The sequence below is a fragment of the Camelina sativa genome, chromosome 5, assembly GCF_000633955.1.
Source record: "Camelina sativa cultivar DH55 chromosome 5, Cs, whole genome shotgun sequence".
Taxonomy (NCBI): Eukaryota; Viridiplantae; Streptophyta; class Magnoliopsida; order Brassicales; family Brassicaceae; genus Camelina; species Camelina sativa.
Genome location: NC_025689.1, coordinates 24,055,159 through 24,072,813, shown reverse-complemented (window position 1 = coordinate 24,072,813; position 17,655 = coordinate 24,055,159). Strand labels below are relative to the sequence as shown.

General features: G+C 38.1%; 2 protein-coding genes, 1 long non-coding RNA gene and 1 pseudogene across 6 annotated transcripts in view; 3 read left to right on the top strand and 1 right to left on the bottom strand.

Moving 5' to 3' along the window:
- Positions 1 to 7,826, top strand: part of LOC104787514 — a 15,400-nt gene extending 7,574 nt beyond the window's left edge. The window contains exons 4-7 of one of the 2 annotated variants that reach the window (XM_010513118.1): positions 3,101 to 3,110; positions 6,642 to 6,679; positions 6,773 to 6,898; positions 7,440 to 7,826. In XM_010513118.1, coding sequence (XP_010511420.1) covers positions 3,101 to 3,110; positions 6,642 to 6,679; positions 6,773 to 6,898; positions 7,440 to 7,826 — 561 coding nt within the window. Of the gene's footprint in view, positions 1 to 3,100; positions 3,111 to 6,625; positions 6,680 to 6,772; positions 6,899 to 7,439 lie in introns of both variants that reach the window. The other variant, XM_010513117.1, reaches the window with a different exon arrangement.
- LOC109132907 lies at positions 8,653 to 11,288 on the top strand (annotated as a pseudogene).
- LOC104787513 (ER membrane protein complex subunit 10) lies at positions 11,839 to 16,487 on the bottom strand. 3 transcript variants are annotated; one of them, XM_010513114.2, is made up of 9 exons: positions 16,032 to 16,487; positions 15,696 to 15,758; positions 15,508 to 15,603; positions 15,115 to 15,162; positions 14,885 to 14,956; positions 14,063 to 14,121; positions 13,769 to 13,859; positions 12,319 to 12,482; positions 11,839 to 12,053 (listed from the first exon to the last, which is right to left on the bottom strand). In XM_010513114.2, the coding sequence occupies exons 1-8, from the start codon at positions 16,353 to 16,355 to the stop codon at positions 12,354 to 12,356; spliced, it is 882 nt and encodes a 293-aa protein (XP_010511416.1). In that variant the 5' UTR covers positions 16,356 to 16,487; the 3' UTR covers positions 11,839 to 12,053; positions 12,319 to 12,353. The 3 variants fall into 3 exon arrangements, with proteins under 3 accessions (XP_010511416.1, XP_010511418.1, XP_010511417.1); XM_010513116.2 differs by having other exon boundaries at positions 11,839 to 12,047; XM_010513115.2 differs by lacking the exon at positions 11,839 to 12,053 and adding an exon at positions 12,118 to 12,155.
- LOC104787512 lies at positions 16,575 to 17,460 on the top strand. The gene is made up of 2 exons (XR_767950.2): positions 16,575 to 16,842; positions 17,119 to 17,460. It is a non-coding gene; the product is annotated as an uncharacterized LOC104787512 (long non-coding RNA).

Below are 17,655 nucleotides of genomic sequence, written 5' to 3'. Positions count from 1 at the left end.
TCGTAGTCCTCTGCGTACCATGATGCGTTCTCGGTAGCCGCTGGCTCTGATACCAAGCTGATGTGACCGCCGGACGCAGTCGTCTACCGAGTCGNGAGCGGTAAAGAGTTTACCGTGGTCCGCGTAATGACCCGAACTTGGACCTCCGAGTGTAAGAACTTGTCGGTATGGGGGCTCGGCTGGCGTCTCTACGATTCCTCCCGGGTCAATGACTTCTTCTGGACAGATTTGTCGATCGAAATCACGTCCTAGGCTCAGCGTACGGTTAGCTTGCGTTGTTGGTGCGGCGTTCTCAATCAAGTCGGTATTCGGCTTGTTCCGCGTCAAGTCACCTTGTTCCGGCTGATGAAGAACTCGCGGGACTGGTGTTGGTACAGTTACAAGGGCCGAGTGTTGGTGCCGTGATGATTCTCCCTGGGTGTAAGATCTCGCTGCCTGGCCCAACATTTCTCCAAGGTGTTGGAGTTCAGATCGGATAGAGATCAACTCGTCCGTGAAATTTGGTGCTCCGGGAGATTGCGCTGGCTTCCTTGCGGTCTGCTCCCTTGACTTAGTCCGAGAAACCACAATGCTCGCCTTGGCTTTATCTCGGTCGCGACTTGACGGATTGATCGGTGTTGCGCGTGGTGACCAGCTCGGAAGTCCTTGGTTCCGAGTGCGGCAAGCACTTGACTTGCTCGATGATGCGTGCGATGGAAAGGTTGGGATTGCTCGGGTGCAACTCGAGTATTCCTTCCGCGGCTCTCGATGATATGCGGACGGCGTATAGTAAGAACCCAGGTCATCATTGTCGGAGTCATCATAGCGGTTCGACCTTGGCTTGTTATAGCGCGTAGCTCGGGACATAGACGGCCAATAGCAGTCTGGTGATCCATGCTCGTGTTCCTCTAGTTCCGAGCCTTCTTCAAAGTCCTCTTGGTACCAAGACGCGTTCTCGGTAGTCGCTGGCTCCGGATCGGTACCAGTGTGTTCGTCGTTCCATGGCTCGTCCTCGGTGACCTCTTGCTCCGGACCAAAGTCATGATCTTCATCGTACCATGATCCCAACTCGGAATCGTTTCCGTCAAAATCCATGCTTGATCAGTATTGAATCGAGTGTTGCATACTGATCGCGGTCTTGGAAACGAAGTATGGTCGATGGTACGGACGGCTGTCGGAGATCGTCGATGGTACGGACGACTGTCGGATTTTGTCGACGGTACGGACGACAATCGGTGGTCGGCGTCGGTATGGACGACGATATAGATGGCTGGTACGGACGGTTCGTACGGACGGCCAACGATGGTCGGACGTCGGCACGGACGACTGAGACGGACGGCTGGTACGGCAGCTGACGATGTTCAGATGGCGGTACGGATAGCCGGCACGATTGGCTGATACGGATGGCCGATGATGTACGGTCGGCCGACGGGGGTCGGTCGATGACACAGTCGGCTGGTGCGGCAATGGTACGGACGGCCAACGGTTATCGGACGTCGGTACGGATAGCCGGTGTGATCGGCTGATACGGAAGGCCGATGACTCGTCCGGTGGCTCGATAGTGATCAGACGATGATACACAATACGCGATAAGGGCTTGGACGATGATACGCGGGTGATGATACGTGCTCTGGACGGTGATACGCGGATGGCTCGATCGGTGCTCGGTCGTGACGTGGCGATGGTACCTCGTCAAAGCAAAACGAATATTCGTGAGCAAAAACGCGTCCAAAACATGATGGATAAGATATTTATCTAGGCAGTCAATGATTGAGGACAGCAACACAAGATGACAAACTATGACTAAGCAAAAAGAAACCTACACGCGCCTAAAAGCAAACTCACGCACAAAAAGCAAAACTTTTTGGGACCACAACACAAACCCAAAAGCAAACGCGCTACTTTATCGATCTAACAAGTCCTAGGCAAGAACTATGACGAACAAAACTCAGAAATAAACAAAGCGACGACTCAACAAACGATCTATCGAGGAAACTAAGCATAAAACAAAAACTATCGGACCTAACGACGCTAAAGATGAAACTAATGAACCGCAAAGACACAAAAACGAAAGCTTTAACAAAGGAAGGAGTTTCTGGGTTAGAAAGACACAACCTTTGAGTCAGGAGCTTTTAGAGCTCTGATACCAAGCTGATGTGACCGCCGGACGCGGTCGTCTACCGAGTCGCACGGACGGACGGTGGCTGCGGACGGACGGAACGAAACTCTCTCGAGCCGAGGAATTTAGATGAGGCTTTCCTCGGACAAAGCTCGGAGATTTGAATCCAGTAAGGAAACAAACGGTGGATGCGAGAGATGAGCNATCATCCTCAGACGGACGGTCAGTCAGAGAGGACGATCCAGATTTTGGAGGATTTATTGAGGATGTGTGTGCTGGATTGGGGTGGTCATTGGGCAGATCACTTGAGCTTGGTGGAGTTTGCTTATAACAACAGCTACCAGGCTAGTATTGGGATGGCTCCTTATAAGGCTTTGTATGGGAGGCCGTGTCGTACACCGTTATGTTGGACTCAGGTGGGGGAGAGGAGCATATTTGGTGCAGATTTTGTTTAGGAGACATCACAGAAGATTCGGGTTCTGAGGCTGAACATGAGGAAGGCTCAGGATCGGCAGAAGAGCTATGCTGATAAGAGGAGAAAGGATCTTGAGTTTCAGGTTGACGATAGAGTGTACCTCAAGATGGCTATGTTGCGGGGTGCGAACAGGTCATTGTCAGAGACTAAGTTGAGTCCAAGGTACATGGATCCGTGCAGAGTGGTTGAGCCGGTGGGACCAGTGGCATATCGGCTGGAATTGCCTGAGGTTATGCATGCGTTCCACAAGGTATTTCATGTGTCGATGCTGAGGAAGTGTCTTCACGAGGGTGACCGGCTGTTGCCTAAGATTCCTGAGGATCTTCAGCCCAACATGACGTTGGAGGCGAGACCGTTGAGGGTACTCGGGAGGAGAGTCAAGGAACTTCGGAAGAAGAAGATTCCTTTGATGAGAGTCCTGTAGGACTGTGATGGAGTAGAGGAGCAGACTTGGGAGCCTGAGGCGAGGATGAAGGCAAGGTTTAAGAAGTGGTTTGAGAAGCAGGCCGCGACTTGAGCTTGTCTAGCCGGGTCTGAGTTGTAGTCCGTGGCTGGAGCGGGTACGGAGTATTCCAGCCCATCTCTCTTGATACTTGGTCGCTTAGGGGTGGTTGGTTGTGCGACTCAGTACTAAGATGAGGTGGTGCTCGGAATGCGGGTTGATGGATTGGATTGTTGTATCTTATTGTTTCTGTTGTATTTTCGTTGAGGTTGTAACGATTATGACATTTTGAGATTAATAAGATGAGTATTTTTCTTTATGTTTGACTGTTGTCGTCATGGGAAAAAGAGAAATAGCTCGGGTTTCTATTTTTGGAAGTTTCCATAAATAGAAAGTTTCCACAAAAGGAAAGTTTCCAGAATTAGAAAGTTTCTAAAAGGGGAATTTTTGTGGGAAGTGTTGAGGTAGATCTAGCCGGGAGATACTCGATGGCATCAGGTTTGTTTTGCTCAAGGCCGTGTGGGCCCAACTCATGTGATACCGATAGCTCGATGGACTTTGTGGCCAGAGAGTGGGAGTGGTATGAGGCTTCGGATGACGATCCGAGAGCGTGCTTGAGGGTGACGACCCAAGAGCGGGATATTTGAGACTCCCTGGATACCGTAGCTGTGAGCCGCGGCTTGGCAGTGAGCCGGTATGTCTCGAGGGTTGCGACCCGAGAGCGGGGGGAGTGTGTGTGAGTGACTTCCTGGATGCCGTAGTTTAAGGCGGTTGGCCTGATAGCGAGCCGGCATGATTCGTTGGTTGCGACCACGGACGGGGGAAGCACTGAGTTGTGAGCAAATAGTGTCTTTGATGCGAGTATATTGGCTAGAGGGAGACCTCATGGTTCAGTCGGAGGTGTGCGGGCTGTTGCGACAGTGCACGGGAAACCTTGGCTGACGGTATTTAGTCCGGTCGGGGACGTGCGGGCCGTGTTGACGGTGGCACGGAGGTCCTTGACAGTTGGACGGTTTTGCGGGATTCGAGGACGAATCCTTGTTGGTGGGGGAGAATTGTAACATCCGCGAACCAATTTTTAAGGTTTTGGTGTGGGTGTCGATCGACACCCTTGGTGTATCGATCGACACCATGTTTTCTGGTTTGGTCCGGTTCGTTTTAATTGCTGTTTGGTTCGGTTTGGTTCAAGGAAAATCCCTAAATCGTGTTATAAGTGGAGAAGCGACAAATTAAGGGTTTTAGGGTGTCTTGTCGCCGTTTTCAGAGATAGAGAGAGAGGAGAGAGCCTATTGTGGTGTGAAGGAGATTAAAGGAGAAAGATCAGAATCGTTAGGGTTTGGGAGGAAACAGTTTCGGCATATCAAATCGTTCTCAAAGGTAATGAAATTTGGTAGGTTTATTCCCAAGTCTTTCATCGTCATTCGTCTTTTTACAGAAGTAAATTTGGATTTAAACTCGATGAGTTATTGGCAGTTTCGTGAGACACGTTTTCTCAGACGCGAGTTAGGACCATCGGAGATTGTAACTGAGATCGTGGTCTCGTGTGGTGCCTGATCGTGCTGAAATTTTGTGGGAAGCTTCGTGACGTCTAGGGGTAGCTTTTCACCGGAGCGATTTGATAGTTAACGGTTGGTTTTTATTTTAGGGTTTCGTCTTTGAGACTGTTCTTTTCTGATGTTTCTGTCCAGTTTTGCTATAAGTCGTTTTTGGTTGTGTGGCTTGTTGTAGGGCGTTTCTGGGCTGTTTCAGACGTTAGGAGGGTCTCAACTGGTTGTATTGGTTGTTATAATCAGTTGATAAGGTGAGTGCTTGACCATGGTTGATCTAAGCATGAGATCTCTCTTGTTTGGGTGTTTTCTTTGCTGTTTGTGTTGTTTTGTTGCTTGGGTTCGTTGCTTTTGTGATTCCCAGTGATTTCCGAGGTAATTGGGTGAGTTTGAGACGGATTCGAGATGATTTGGAAGGGGAGTTCGACGTTCGTGTTCGCGCAGATCGTGTCTGCAGAAGAGGCATCGGTCGACACTGTTTAGCATCGGTCGACACCATTGTTTGTAGTATCGATCGACACCGTGAGGCATCGGTCGACACTGGTCTCAGCCGAGACTTGTTTTCCTGGTTTGATGTATTGTTGTGTGTTGTTTGTTTTGCTTAAACATGAGGGTCTCATATGCTTGTGTGTATAACCTAGTAGATGGGAGGACGGCCTCACTAAGTATTTATGATAATACTTACGCATCTCAATTGTTGTTTGTGGTGTGCAGGTAAAGGCAAAAGTGTGATCGTGGAATCATGGCGATGAGGAGGAGGATGATCTAGGGTCCCGTTTGTGTGTTATTGGATTTGTTGGTTATGTTGTTGGAACCTTGGTTAGTGTTATGGTAGGTTGCCGGATAGAATGGTTAGAAATGTTATTGTATTGATGATTTGTTGGTTTTGTATTGTTGGTATGTTTCCGCTGTGCTTAATGTTATTGCTGGTTTAATGTTGAGTTGTCGTTTGGGTTGGTTAATTAAGTAGTATGGGATGTTTAATTATATATTGTTTTTAATTATTAAAAAAAAGGGGTCGGGTTGTTTCAGTAAATCTTATACTTAATTAATTTGTTGTTTTTTTAAATCTATTTATAAAACTTTAGATAGTCTTAGGGGGTGTATTGAAACCATGATTTTTGAGGATTTTATGGGATTTAGAAAATTTGGAATTTTGATAGATTTTAGGGAAGTTGATATGATTTATGGTTAAATTCTTCCAAATCCCACCTAAAACCATGAGATTTGGATTTCTGTATTTTAACTAACAAATCCTCACAAATCTTCCAGAATCCCTAAAAGTTATAAAATCTAAATCTACAAACTATTTTGAATAACAGTGGATTTTAAAGTAGATTTTTAAATCATCATTTCAATAAATTAATGGACTTTTTAAAATTTATGATTGAATAACATAGGATTTGTAAATTTTACACAAATCACTTAAAGGCCCCGATTGGTAACGGTTGTTACTTATGGCTATAAAGACTTTAACTTTAAAATTTTAGCTGTCGAGAATTTGGATGTAGATGTTTTGACTGTAGAAACTTTAACTATTAAAATTTAATTGGTAACAAACACTTTTAAACTTAAGCTATTACTTTTATTATTAAAATATATTAAAATGATGATATTAATGATGATAATGAAAATAAAAATAATTATTATTGAAATGGATCTTAAAATAAGAAGAAAAAAAAAGAATAATTAATGTGTAAAAATAATTTATGGAAAATTTATATATAAACTTTTGGAGAGCTTTTAAGTATAATGGGAAGAGAAATCTAATTTATATATAAACTTTTTAATTTTTATGGAAATCTAATTTATATATAAACTTTTGGAGAGCTTTTGGAGAGCTTTTAAAGTCTAATTTTGACACTTTAAAAAATCTGAGGAAACAAAGAAGGAAAAAAAAAGTGACTTACAAATCTTTAAAAAAAATAAAAGAAAAAAAAGTATGATTGGTAAATAAATGGCTGTCAAAGCTTTATTTTTTTTTTAAGTCTTAAAAGTCTTATATCAATCAGGGCCAAAATGTCAAGTTGAATACAACTCCTAAGTATAGTAATTGTTTACAGATAAACCCAAGTCTAGGTGGCGACAGTAATCATTGGTCATACGGATTTTGGAAGGTGTGTGCACATGTAATTAATTATTTTTGGTTTCCATATATATGTTGAACCCCTAAAATCAAATAACATAAATATAAAATATTTTATTAATAGGGTAAAGATGGAAAAGGATGTTATAATACAGCATGTCCTGGGTTTGTTCAAATATCACAGGAGGTACCAATAGCACAACCCTTGGACCAACCAGGGGAAGATTTGTTGTATTACTCTATCCATCAGGTATTTATCTATTTTTTAAATAATTTTTATCTATTTTTTTGTTTCATTTTTAACATATTATGAAAAAATCAATTTGTCTGATATTTTGTAATTCTTGAAATTTTGTATCATTTGTGTTATCAGTTCAATTTTTTCTAGTATGGTATTCAATGAAGTTTCTTAACATTGAATAATATTATCTTAAATCTGTAATATTTTAGATTTTTTTTTTTTAAAGTTAGATATGTTATAAAAAAAAGAACCGATGCAAATTTTAAATTATCTTGTCATTCCCAATTAGTTGTGGAGGATTTAATTTTGAAATTAATGATCGATGTATTGACTAACCTCCTATGTCTAAAAAAAGAACCAATGCAAATTTTAAATTATCTTGTCATTCCCAATTAGTTGTGGAGGGTTTAATCTTGAAATTAATGATCGATGTATTGACTAACCTCCTATGTCTAAAAATTTGCCATTTAAATAAATTTTATTAGAACATAGTTTCGTAATTAAACTTTTCTAATTAAAAAATTTGATTTGTTTTCTCTCTCATTCAAAGGACAAACGAACAGGAAATTGGTGGATTACAAAATTGATACCAAAAGTACCTAACATAGATATTGGATATTGGCCAAAAGAGTTATTTGATCTCATGGATACTGGTGCAAATATGGTTGGAGTTGGAGGTGCAGTTCAGGATTCTCGTCAGATTTCAAGCCCTCCAATGGGTAATGGTAAATTTCCAAATGGAGGCAGTAGAGATTCAGCATTGTTTCCAGATATTAAAGTCGTGAATTCCAACTATGAACAACGTAGAATTGATTATTTTCCTCTAGAAAAGTTGTTAGATAGTCCAAAATGTTATGGGTTACGAATTGGTAAAATAAAAATACTTGGTTTCTTTTTCAATTATGGTGGTCCGGGAGGAAACTCTTGTGGAGTTTGACATATACAAATACTACCTCTAAACTTGAAATTTAATAAACTTAATTTAAATAAATAATATCCACAATTTTATAAAGTTTAGTAATTATTTCTTCTTTCTTCTTTCTTAAATGTCTTTTAATTTCATTCTATTTGATTTATAGCTATCTTTGCTAAAAATGAGGGACATTTTCCAAAAGGAAAAATGAAAGTGCAAGTAGATGTATTGTTGTAAAAAAAAGTAGATGGACTCACATGAATATTTGAAATAATCAGTTCTTTTACTCACTCATTTGATGTGCCAGGAAAAAAGCTCATTTAAATCCGTAAGTATTTGCAATCAACAGGTTAGTTCATCAACTATCGTTTGCTCAGATTAATTTTCCAAGTTTAAATTGACTACATAAACTGAAACCTTAAAAAAACCAATGTTAAATATTTAAATGTATAAATTAACATTGTAGCGGCAACCCTTGCAAATTAGTTTCTTAAGCTTGCTTTGACAACGCAAAATTGGGTTTAGAAAAATTTGCAGACGTGAAAGTTGAAATTTTGTTTTCACTTTTTTTTTTTTTGCAAACCTAAATTTTGTTTTCATGCAGAGACCCTCTAGGGTTTTTGAGAATTTAAGAACTAAATTAATAAAAGAGAAAAATACTTGAATCAACTTTTGAACGAAAATTTTATCAAAAGTTCTATATGTTTTTGCGTCAAAGACGCTCTATATATAGAGACTATATTGAAATGGTGCTCAAGGCTAAGAAAAATATAAACTTTACATATTCATAACTGACCGGTGTGGTAGTAATATCGACCAGTTTCAAGCGTCTTCAGTTACGGGTGTCAAAATGGGTAACCCAACCCGACCTGATCCATATTCACATGGGTTAGAGATTTTTGTGGGTGGGTTCAACCCGACCTATTTATTATAATGGGTTGAATTTATATACCCAAACCCAATTATATAAAACTCAATGGTTAAATGGATTATATGGGTTACCCATATATAAATAAAATAAAATAAAATAATTAATATTAAATTCATAATATATTTATATAAAATAGAATTATAAAACCAACCAAAGTTTTCAAGCTTAAAAAGTTAATATCTAGATATTAAAGAAAATTTTCACATTCATTTTAGATCATTGATATATATATTATTGTTTACTTTTTTTTGTTTTTAGCAAAGTAGAAAAACTTAACATTTATTTTAGATATTTTATATAAATTAATTATTAAAAAAAAATTTACATATTAATATATATCTATATTATATTATATGCATATATATATTATTTTTGTTTTTTTCAGTCAACCCATTGGTAATCTATAACCCTAATGGGTTTACCCTGATAAACCCACGAATCCATTGGACGAACCCATCAAAATCCATTTATTTATATGGGTATAAAAACTTAATCCATACCCGATAAAATAATAGACAAACAGGTAAACCTATGAGTTTCTACCCATTTTACCGACTAGTATACGAAGTGTACTCTTCACCAAAAAAAGTGTACAAAGTGTATTGGTCGATTTTCATCTTCATTCATTTATTTAGTAGACGCATTTTACTCCAATTCTCTTTCAGAATACCTTATTTTGCTTCAACAGTTTTACAAACCTAAATATACATAAAAGTATAAAAAACAGACAAATCCTCATTAGAAAAAAAACTCAAGAAGTGATATTAAATCGACTATAAAACCGTACGTTAAAAATATCCCTTAACATATACCATAGAATAAATTCAGAAAAAGAGTATAAACGAATATTTTCTGAACCTTCTTGGAGAAGAGAATGAATCTAAATTTTTGTATCTACTACTATGACTCTTCAAAAAAATGTGTTTCATTGTAGTAGGAAAAAGAAGAAGTATATATCATTTCATTGCTTTATGCCTTTATCACCTAATGCATACTCCATAGGCTTTCTTCTACTATTCAAGTTCCTTAAAGCTAAAATAATAGACCAACAAAGAAAATAAAAACTATTAAAAAAAACAAAAGAAAACAAAATCGTTAAATTTACATCTTATATTCATCTGTTGTGTAATTGATTCTTCGACAAGCCAGTTGGTCCAAATCCTCAAGTCAAATATCTGAATAAACAGCAAATTAGTAAGATGGACCATGCACTTATTTCTGTACGTAGTAGAAGTGGGACTTAGAAAAGTCATAGTCCTCAAATCTCTTTTCGACCATGTTGCTGCGCGCCTAACTTAATTACGTCGAAGGACCTCGTTATTGAATAGTCAACCAGACTTTAGTATAAAAATCTTCCCATTTCGTTATCAACTCAGTTAGTGAGGTCTCGAATAATCCTTTGTTCATTTGATTTCAAAATAAAGTTTTTTTTTTTCTTTTTTTTTTTTTTAATTTACGTTTAGAGATGGGTTGGCTTCGCTGAGGAAGAAGAAGAAAAAGAAACAAATATTGGAGAGAGGGGCGAGGTTATTAGAAGATCTGATAGAATGTTGCGATGGCAAATCCAATCCCATCAAGTTCTTCTCTGCTGACGAGATCCTCAAAGCCACTGACAATTTCAGAAGGCAGTCTAATAATGATATTTCTGAATTAAATGAGTATTACAACAAATGGTATTCTGGTATAACCAAGAACAATCACATGATGATACTCATCAAGAAACATGTCAATGGAGAAGAAACCATTTTGCCGCGACACAGCAGTTTCATCGGTGGTGAGTGTTCACAAAAACTTCATGAAGTTGGTTGGATGCTGTGTTGAGCTTAAAGATCCAGTCTTGGTTTATCATGGTGTAAAGAAACATTACAAATTAGAAATAAGTGAAAGTGAGCAGACGTGGAAAAGGAGAATGAAGATAGCAGAGGATATCGCCCGCCACTGCTTTAGCTTACCTTCACGGCTTCACACCGCCTTCCCTAGGGCTTTCGTATATAGTTTTTTTTGTGTCCTTGGAAAGTCTTGTTGGATGAAGATGGCGTAGCTAAGCTCAATGATTTCTCTCTGTGTGTCTCAACTGATCAATCCCACAAGGAGAAACATTTGTACAGGTCGAAGGGAATGCCAATATTTGGTTCCATGGAATCTGAATACCTGAAAACTAGTGTTGTCTCCGAGAGAAAGCGGATGTCTTTGCTGCCTTTGGGATCTTGATGCAACACCTGGGTAAGAAAAGAAGCTGACGGTGAAGGGTCGTATGAAGATGACTCTATTCAATTTAGGCTTTTAAAATTCATGGAAAAAAGAGCCGGAATGGAATAGATTGCAGATCCCAAAGATGCTAGAAGAGATGGGTGATATTTCAGAGGTAGAGCTTTCTCAAATGAAAGCTTGATCCTAATGCTCTCACAAAGAAGCATTGGTCTTAAAAGGGGAAGTGCCAACGGCTGTTGAAGTGGTAAAGAACTAAACAAAATCCAAATATTTATTCAAAACGACTCTTCTTCTCCTTCAGATGTAACTCAATTCTGACTCTCCCTAAGACGTTTCTCCCTAACACAAAGGCATTTTGCTAACAAGTATTGTTGCATGGTCAGGTATTTCACCAAATGTTGAACTGTTTTCGGTTCTTCAAACTAAATCCAATAATGTGCTGTAAATTAGTTACATTCATGTTTGTATTTATCGAGACATTCATTAACAAGCGCCCAGAGCTTTTCTTTTACTTTTGTCACATCTCCCCGTTAGTGATTTGTGTACGTGTGTTTTGGGTTTGATTGATCCTTCTGTCTTCACGTTTCATTAATGTTATCAAGAGATGTTATGATGATACATGCGAGTCTCGTATCGATAATATTTATATAGAGGTATAACTCAAGTCGTATAACTATTACATATTCTAAAGTTTACCTAGTGTCAGAAACCATTGTTTCATTATCTACTGTCTAATACATGTTTACACGTTTATTGAACTGATAATTAATCAAGTTTCTTACACACGCTCTTAAATCTTCGTTTGAAGATGATTTCTTTCATGGCCTTTTCCTTACATTTTACTAGCAAAATTCAAAAATCAAATTGACAAACACATGATGGCACATGTCAAAAAGTGATCAAAACAAGATATGATGCTTCTCAATGTTTTTGTTCTTGGGATGTCATGAAGCCTCTAGTTAAACAAAGATGCTATCAAGTTCGAGGATTTTTGATTTTCATTTGTTGCATAAAAAACACCGACTGAGGATTAAAATTAAAAGTTACCAAATGATGAAAAGATGGCTTACATGAAGATCTGTTGAATTATCATCTCTTATCAGCTGCAGCTACAACAACATAAGCTAACAATCAGACTCCAATCCATAACTCACGTCAAAACACATTTATCTCTCTCTAAACCTTGTAGATATCATTATCATCATAAATTCCTGATTCAAATCCGTGTGACTTATAAGTTATAACCAAATAGTATAAATCCACAGCTGCAAAGATAGCCTAACATATACATAAATGTATCCTCCTGGGATCATAGGCTTTAAAGACTTCTCGGTTTAAAAGAAATTTGTTAATCGTAAATGCGTCGAGGTCTACCTTTGATTGCTATGGGAGAAGAAGTAAAAGTGGAATCATCTTCTCCTGGCAGGTTGTTGCACTTGTGCGCCTCCGGCCTGTCCACCCGTTGGTTCTTCAGCCATGTTTGATGCTTGGGTTACGGCGTTCATCACAACCAGTCCCAGTGGTATCAAATACATCCACTGCGTATCATATGAAATTTACATCAAGACTTGAACTGAAACAAAAGGATCCATCAAAAGATCTTTATTGCATTACTCACATATTTCGCCCAAAATGATCTCTCTGGTGGTGGTTCAACTTCTCCCTCTGCATTCTCACTGCCTAGAATCTCCTCAGTGAATATTGGAGTTCTGCGGAATAGTCAGGTGAAGATAAGCTAGAATATTAGTTATTGGCTAAGCGCTGCTGCGGTGGAAGCAAAGATATTTACTGATATAACTTTATGAACTGACAAAAAAGATTTATGGTATCTAGAACACATGTCGAATATAAATGTGCAGCCTCATGCAAAGTTAAGCCATTTGATGCAGAAAAACTACAATAATTGGTCTACCTTGGCGCCTGCTCACTGCTTTTCAGAATTGTGTGTGAATTAAACGACCATTTTGCTGGCTACAGTAAGAAAGAAAAAAAGGGAAACATAGATTAGATAGCATAGATAATCAAAGTTAGAAGTTCTTACGAAAATGTAACCTTCTTCCATCATAAATATAGGGTTTCAGAATTCAAGTAGACAAGAGATGTAATAGAACCCAAGGTTGGATTCTATCAGAAAATATCACTATTAGGGATGCCTGGAGAGATCAGCAAATCGCCTACTTTGTTTATAAAAGGAAACAGTTATATCTAATCAATCCACAACAAAAGACTATCCTTCCATGGAAGGACGCTTACCCTCATATATAGGGCACAAGCTTACAAAAAGGGATTTAGACTATGCGGAAAGTCAATTAGAAACTCACAACATTCCTCACTCCAAACCACACCCAAAGTCACACTATTATGTAATGTTTCAATTATCATAAGACCATATTCTCACATATCTTATCTTCTTATGGTATTTCATCAAAAAAGTGTCTGTAGATCTATCAACATATTATAGAACGCAAAAAAAGAGTCCACTTCAGTTGAAAATACATAAGCATAATAGAGAAAGAGTGTGCAATACTGTATTCTAGAATATGACTCAAATTATGTTCCATCCCAGAAAGAAGTGGCAAACAAAAAACTAATGACTTTATTATAGTATCTGCATTCATAAATTATCATTACATCAGAATCTAGACCGAAGGCAAGAAGGGATTAGTCTGTGTCCTATTTATCTCAGTTAGATTTTAAAATAGNGCGTTCATCACAACCAGTCCCAGTGGTATCAAATACATCCACTGCGTATCATATGAAATTTACATCAAGACTTGAACTGAAACAAAAGGATCCATCAAAAGATCTTTATTGCATTACTCACATATTTCGCCCAAAATGATCTCTCTGGTGGTGGTTCAACTTCTCCCTCTGCATTCTCACTGCCTAGAATCTCCTCAGTGAATATTGGAGTTCTGCGGAATAGTCAGGTGAAGATAAGCTAGAATATTAGTTATTGGCTAAGCGCTGCTGCGGTGGAAGCAAAGATATTTACTGATATAACTTTATGAACTGACAAAAAAGATTTATGGTATCTAGAACACATGTCGAATATAAATGTGCAGCCTCATGCAAAGTTAAGCCATTTGATGCAGAAAAACTACAATAATTGGTCTACCTTGGCGCCTGCTCACTGCTTTTCAGAATTGTGTGTGAATTAAACGACCATTTTGCTGGCTACAGTAAGAAAGAAAAAAAGGGAAACATAGATTAGATAGCATAGATAATCAAAGTTAGAAGTTGTTACGAAAATGTAACCTTCTTCCATCATAAATATAGGGTTTCAGAATTCAAGTAGACAAGAGATGTAATAGAACCCAAGGTTGGATTCTATCAGAAAATATCACTATTAGGGATGCCTGGAGAGATCAGCAAATCGCCTACTTTGTTTATAAAAGGAAACAGTTATATCTAATCAATCCACAACAAAAGACTATCCTTCCATGGAAGGACGCTTACCCTCATATATAGGGCACAAGCTTACAAAAAGGGATTTAGACTATGCGGAAAGTCAATTAGAAACTCACAACATTCCTCACTCCAAACCACACCCAAAGTCACACTATTATGTAATGTTTCAATTATCATAAGACCATATTCTCACATATCTTATCTTCTTATGGTATTTCATCAAAAAAGTGTCTGTAGATCTATCAACATATTATAGAACGCAAAAAAAGAGTCCACTTCAGTTGAAAATACATAAGCATAATAGAGAAAGAGTGTGCAATACTGTATTCTAGAATATGACTCAAATTATGTTCCATCCCAGAAAGAAGTGGCAAACAAAAAACTAATGACTTTATTATAGTATCTGCATTCATAAATTATCATTACATCAGAATCTAGACCGAAGGCAAGAAGGGATTAGTCTGTGTCCTATTTATCTCAGTTAGATTTTAAAATAGAAAGAGAAGTTGTGATAATAGACTTCACTTACAAGTTTGAACTGTCTAGGATATTGACACGCCCCAGGAGAACCATAACTGACTGCCAAGATGTTGGCACCTTCCTGCAAGCAGAGACAGTATAGCAAGTAAACTAACCGAGCCAATCACAGATTTAAACCATATTCATAGTCCCAACTTTCTCTGTAATTCACAGAGTAGCATTTAAGGTGCGAACAAAACTGAGCTCACAAATGTTTATATGAAAAACAAGAAGCATTACCATGTGTATAATGAAATGCTCATCCAAGCCATCCCGTGGTAGACATCTCTGTAACCAGACATATATATTGTTTTAAAACCAAACACATAATCTGACAGAAAAGCGGGAAACAAAAAGAAAATCAAATTCAGAACACAGAGACTTCGACAAATCTAAACATGTCTAGGTTGTCTTTGTAATAACAAATTAAGATTTGTTATAGAGAAGGGCTAGTCATTTCATACGAAACCAATTCTACAAATAACCAATCTCGAAAGAGTAGATTATTACTAGAAAGCTGTAGCCTACTAGGAGTTCTACTAGAAAGCTGTAATCTAAGAGCAGCCACCGTGGTTACAAAGAGTCTTTTGTAAAAAGTAAAAAAAAAGAAAAAAAAGGTTGACATTGACTTACAGCTCTCACTGATGCAACCACAAACTCTCTCCCCGGTGGAGAGACCACATTAGATGGAAGCCGAATCCGATAAAAGTCATCTCCTTTCAGCAGATTCTACAAATAGGTTCCAACAAAAATGCATTACATCTCTGTCTATTCCAAGGAAATTAGAGAAACAATTGATACAAATAACATTAGAACATTACCTTGAATGCATCTTTCTCTTCAGCAGAAAAATTGTTCCTTGAGAACCGTAGCTTTGTTAATGTCTGTATCCACACAAAATCAAAAGTAGTTAATTAGTGAATTAAGTAAGCTGTGCTCTCTCTCTCTACTCATTATCTTAAATTCTTAATCTTAATGAGATTATATCTTCAATTGCTTGAAGCGATCTATAGATCAAATTCACTTGAGAGCAAAAGCCAATTCCCAGAATTTGCAGGTTAAACTGAATACGATCGATCCAAAATCGTAACATCAATAAACCGAATCTGGAACGATGCGATTTAAAAAAAAAAAAAAAAAATCAATCACAAGGATACCTTTCCGCCATGGCTCCAGGTTTTGAGGCGAGCGGAGAAAGTACCGGCGGGGGAGAAATCAGAGTCGCCGAAGGCATGTTCGAGAGTAAATTGGACTTTGGAATCCAAATCGGTAGGATCTGAGTACCTTCTCCGGATAGTGGGACTCTGTTGCTGCTGCTGCGGCGAAGAAGAAGAAGAAGAGGTGTAAAGATCGGTGGAGCGGGGCTTTGCACCTTCAAGACCAAATTCATCGTCGTCAACGAGGAGCTCGTCTGATTGGAAAGCGATGGATGAAGAGAAGATGAGAAAGGAGAGGAAGAAGACAAGTGTGAGCTTCGCCATTGTTTCCGGCGATGGAGGGTTTCTTCTGTGTGCGTAGATCAGCGCAGTTGGTCGCGGAGTCAATATATCTCGGACGATCCAAAATTAATCTATACTACTAAGTAGTAAAAAGAAAAGCTTTTATCCCAAATACTATTGTACTAAAAAAACCAAGGCAGATTCTCAAAAATAGCACCATTTTAAGTTTTTGCACACATTTTTATATTTTCCAAAGTTAGCACATATATTTAAAAAATTATAATTATTAATTAAATTATTTAATAAAAACCTCTCTCTGCATATAAAGCCATCGTTCTCATCGTGTTCTCGCCGCCGTGATTATCTAGTCGTATTTTTGTTGCTGATCTGTCTTCACCTAGCCGATCTCGTCGTCTCTATGAAAGGAGTGAAAGAAGAGCGCCATCGATGCTATCATCGAACTAGCCAAGGAAGCTGAACGGCTCTTCACGATTCATCACGATTCCGCAACGCCTCTACCTATCAATATGTGAGTTTCTCTATTCATTGTGTTTCACATATGTGTTAGAGATTATTGGTTAAATTGTTTGATTCTTCAATCTGTGATCTCTTCATTCATCTAAATCAGTTTGTTTCAGATTTGAAGTATTGTCTTTAAACTATGTGTATTGATTATTTAGATGAATAAATTGGTGATTATTGTTTTTGTTCTTTGAGATTTGTTTGTGTTTGTGCTTATATGTGTTGAATCACTTCTCTCAAGCTCTCATGAACTAATTCTTCTATATATGTTTGATTATTTTAGGATACAGAGAATTGGCCTTTGATTGATCCTTTGTCCTCTTATGGAAGAGGATGTGGACGAAGATATATCAACTTTATTCATGGAGACGAACTCAATGACACTGTTATTACATGATATTTATGTTAAAATACATAATTTTTTTGAAGGTTCTTGATTTATGTAAGGGTTTGATGTAAGGGTTTTCAGGATAGCTATAACGCTCTATTTCCTCCGTGGAATGACTCATCTTAGTAGGCTTGAAAACAATAGTATTATTCTCTAGCTTATTGTTATGTAGTATCTCTTATGTTTAGAGTATTGGATTTGTTTGAAGTGCTCTTAAGGAGATAATCTGTTTTTCTTTTTGTTTAAGTTCTCTGTTTTTTAGACTCATTCTTCTGTTCTTGCTGAAAGTGATTCAACACATAGAAGTTTTCAGGAAAGGATTTCACGAAATTCAGGAAGGCTTTCTTAAACATCCTTCCGGAAATTCAGGAAAGCTTTCTTAGATTTTAGGATGACCTTCATAAAAATTCTAGATATTAGTAAACACCCAGA

Excerpts from the sequence above, each read along its gene's own strand:
- LOC104787513 (XM_010513114.2), bottom strand. The coding sequence starts at position 16,355 with ATGGCGAAGCTCACACTTGTCTTCTTCCTCTCCTTTCTCATCTTCTCT. Across the intron at positions 15,604-15,695 it reads AAGAGAAAGATGCATTCAAG|AATCTGCTGAAAGGAGATGA; the intron begins GTAATGTTCTAA and ends ACCTATTTGTAG. Across the intron at positions 12,483-13,768 it reads GATCATTTTGGGCGAAATAT|TGGATGTATTTGATACCACT; the intron begins GTGAGTAATGCA and ends TATGATACGCAG.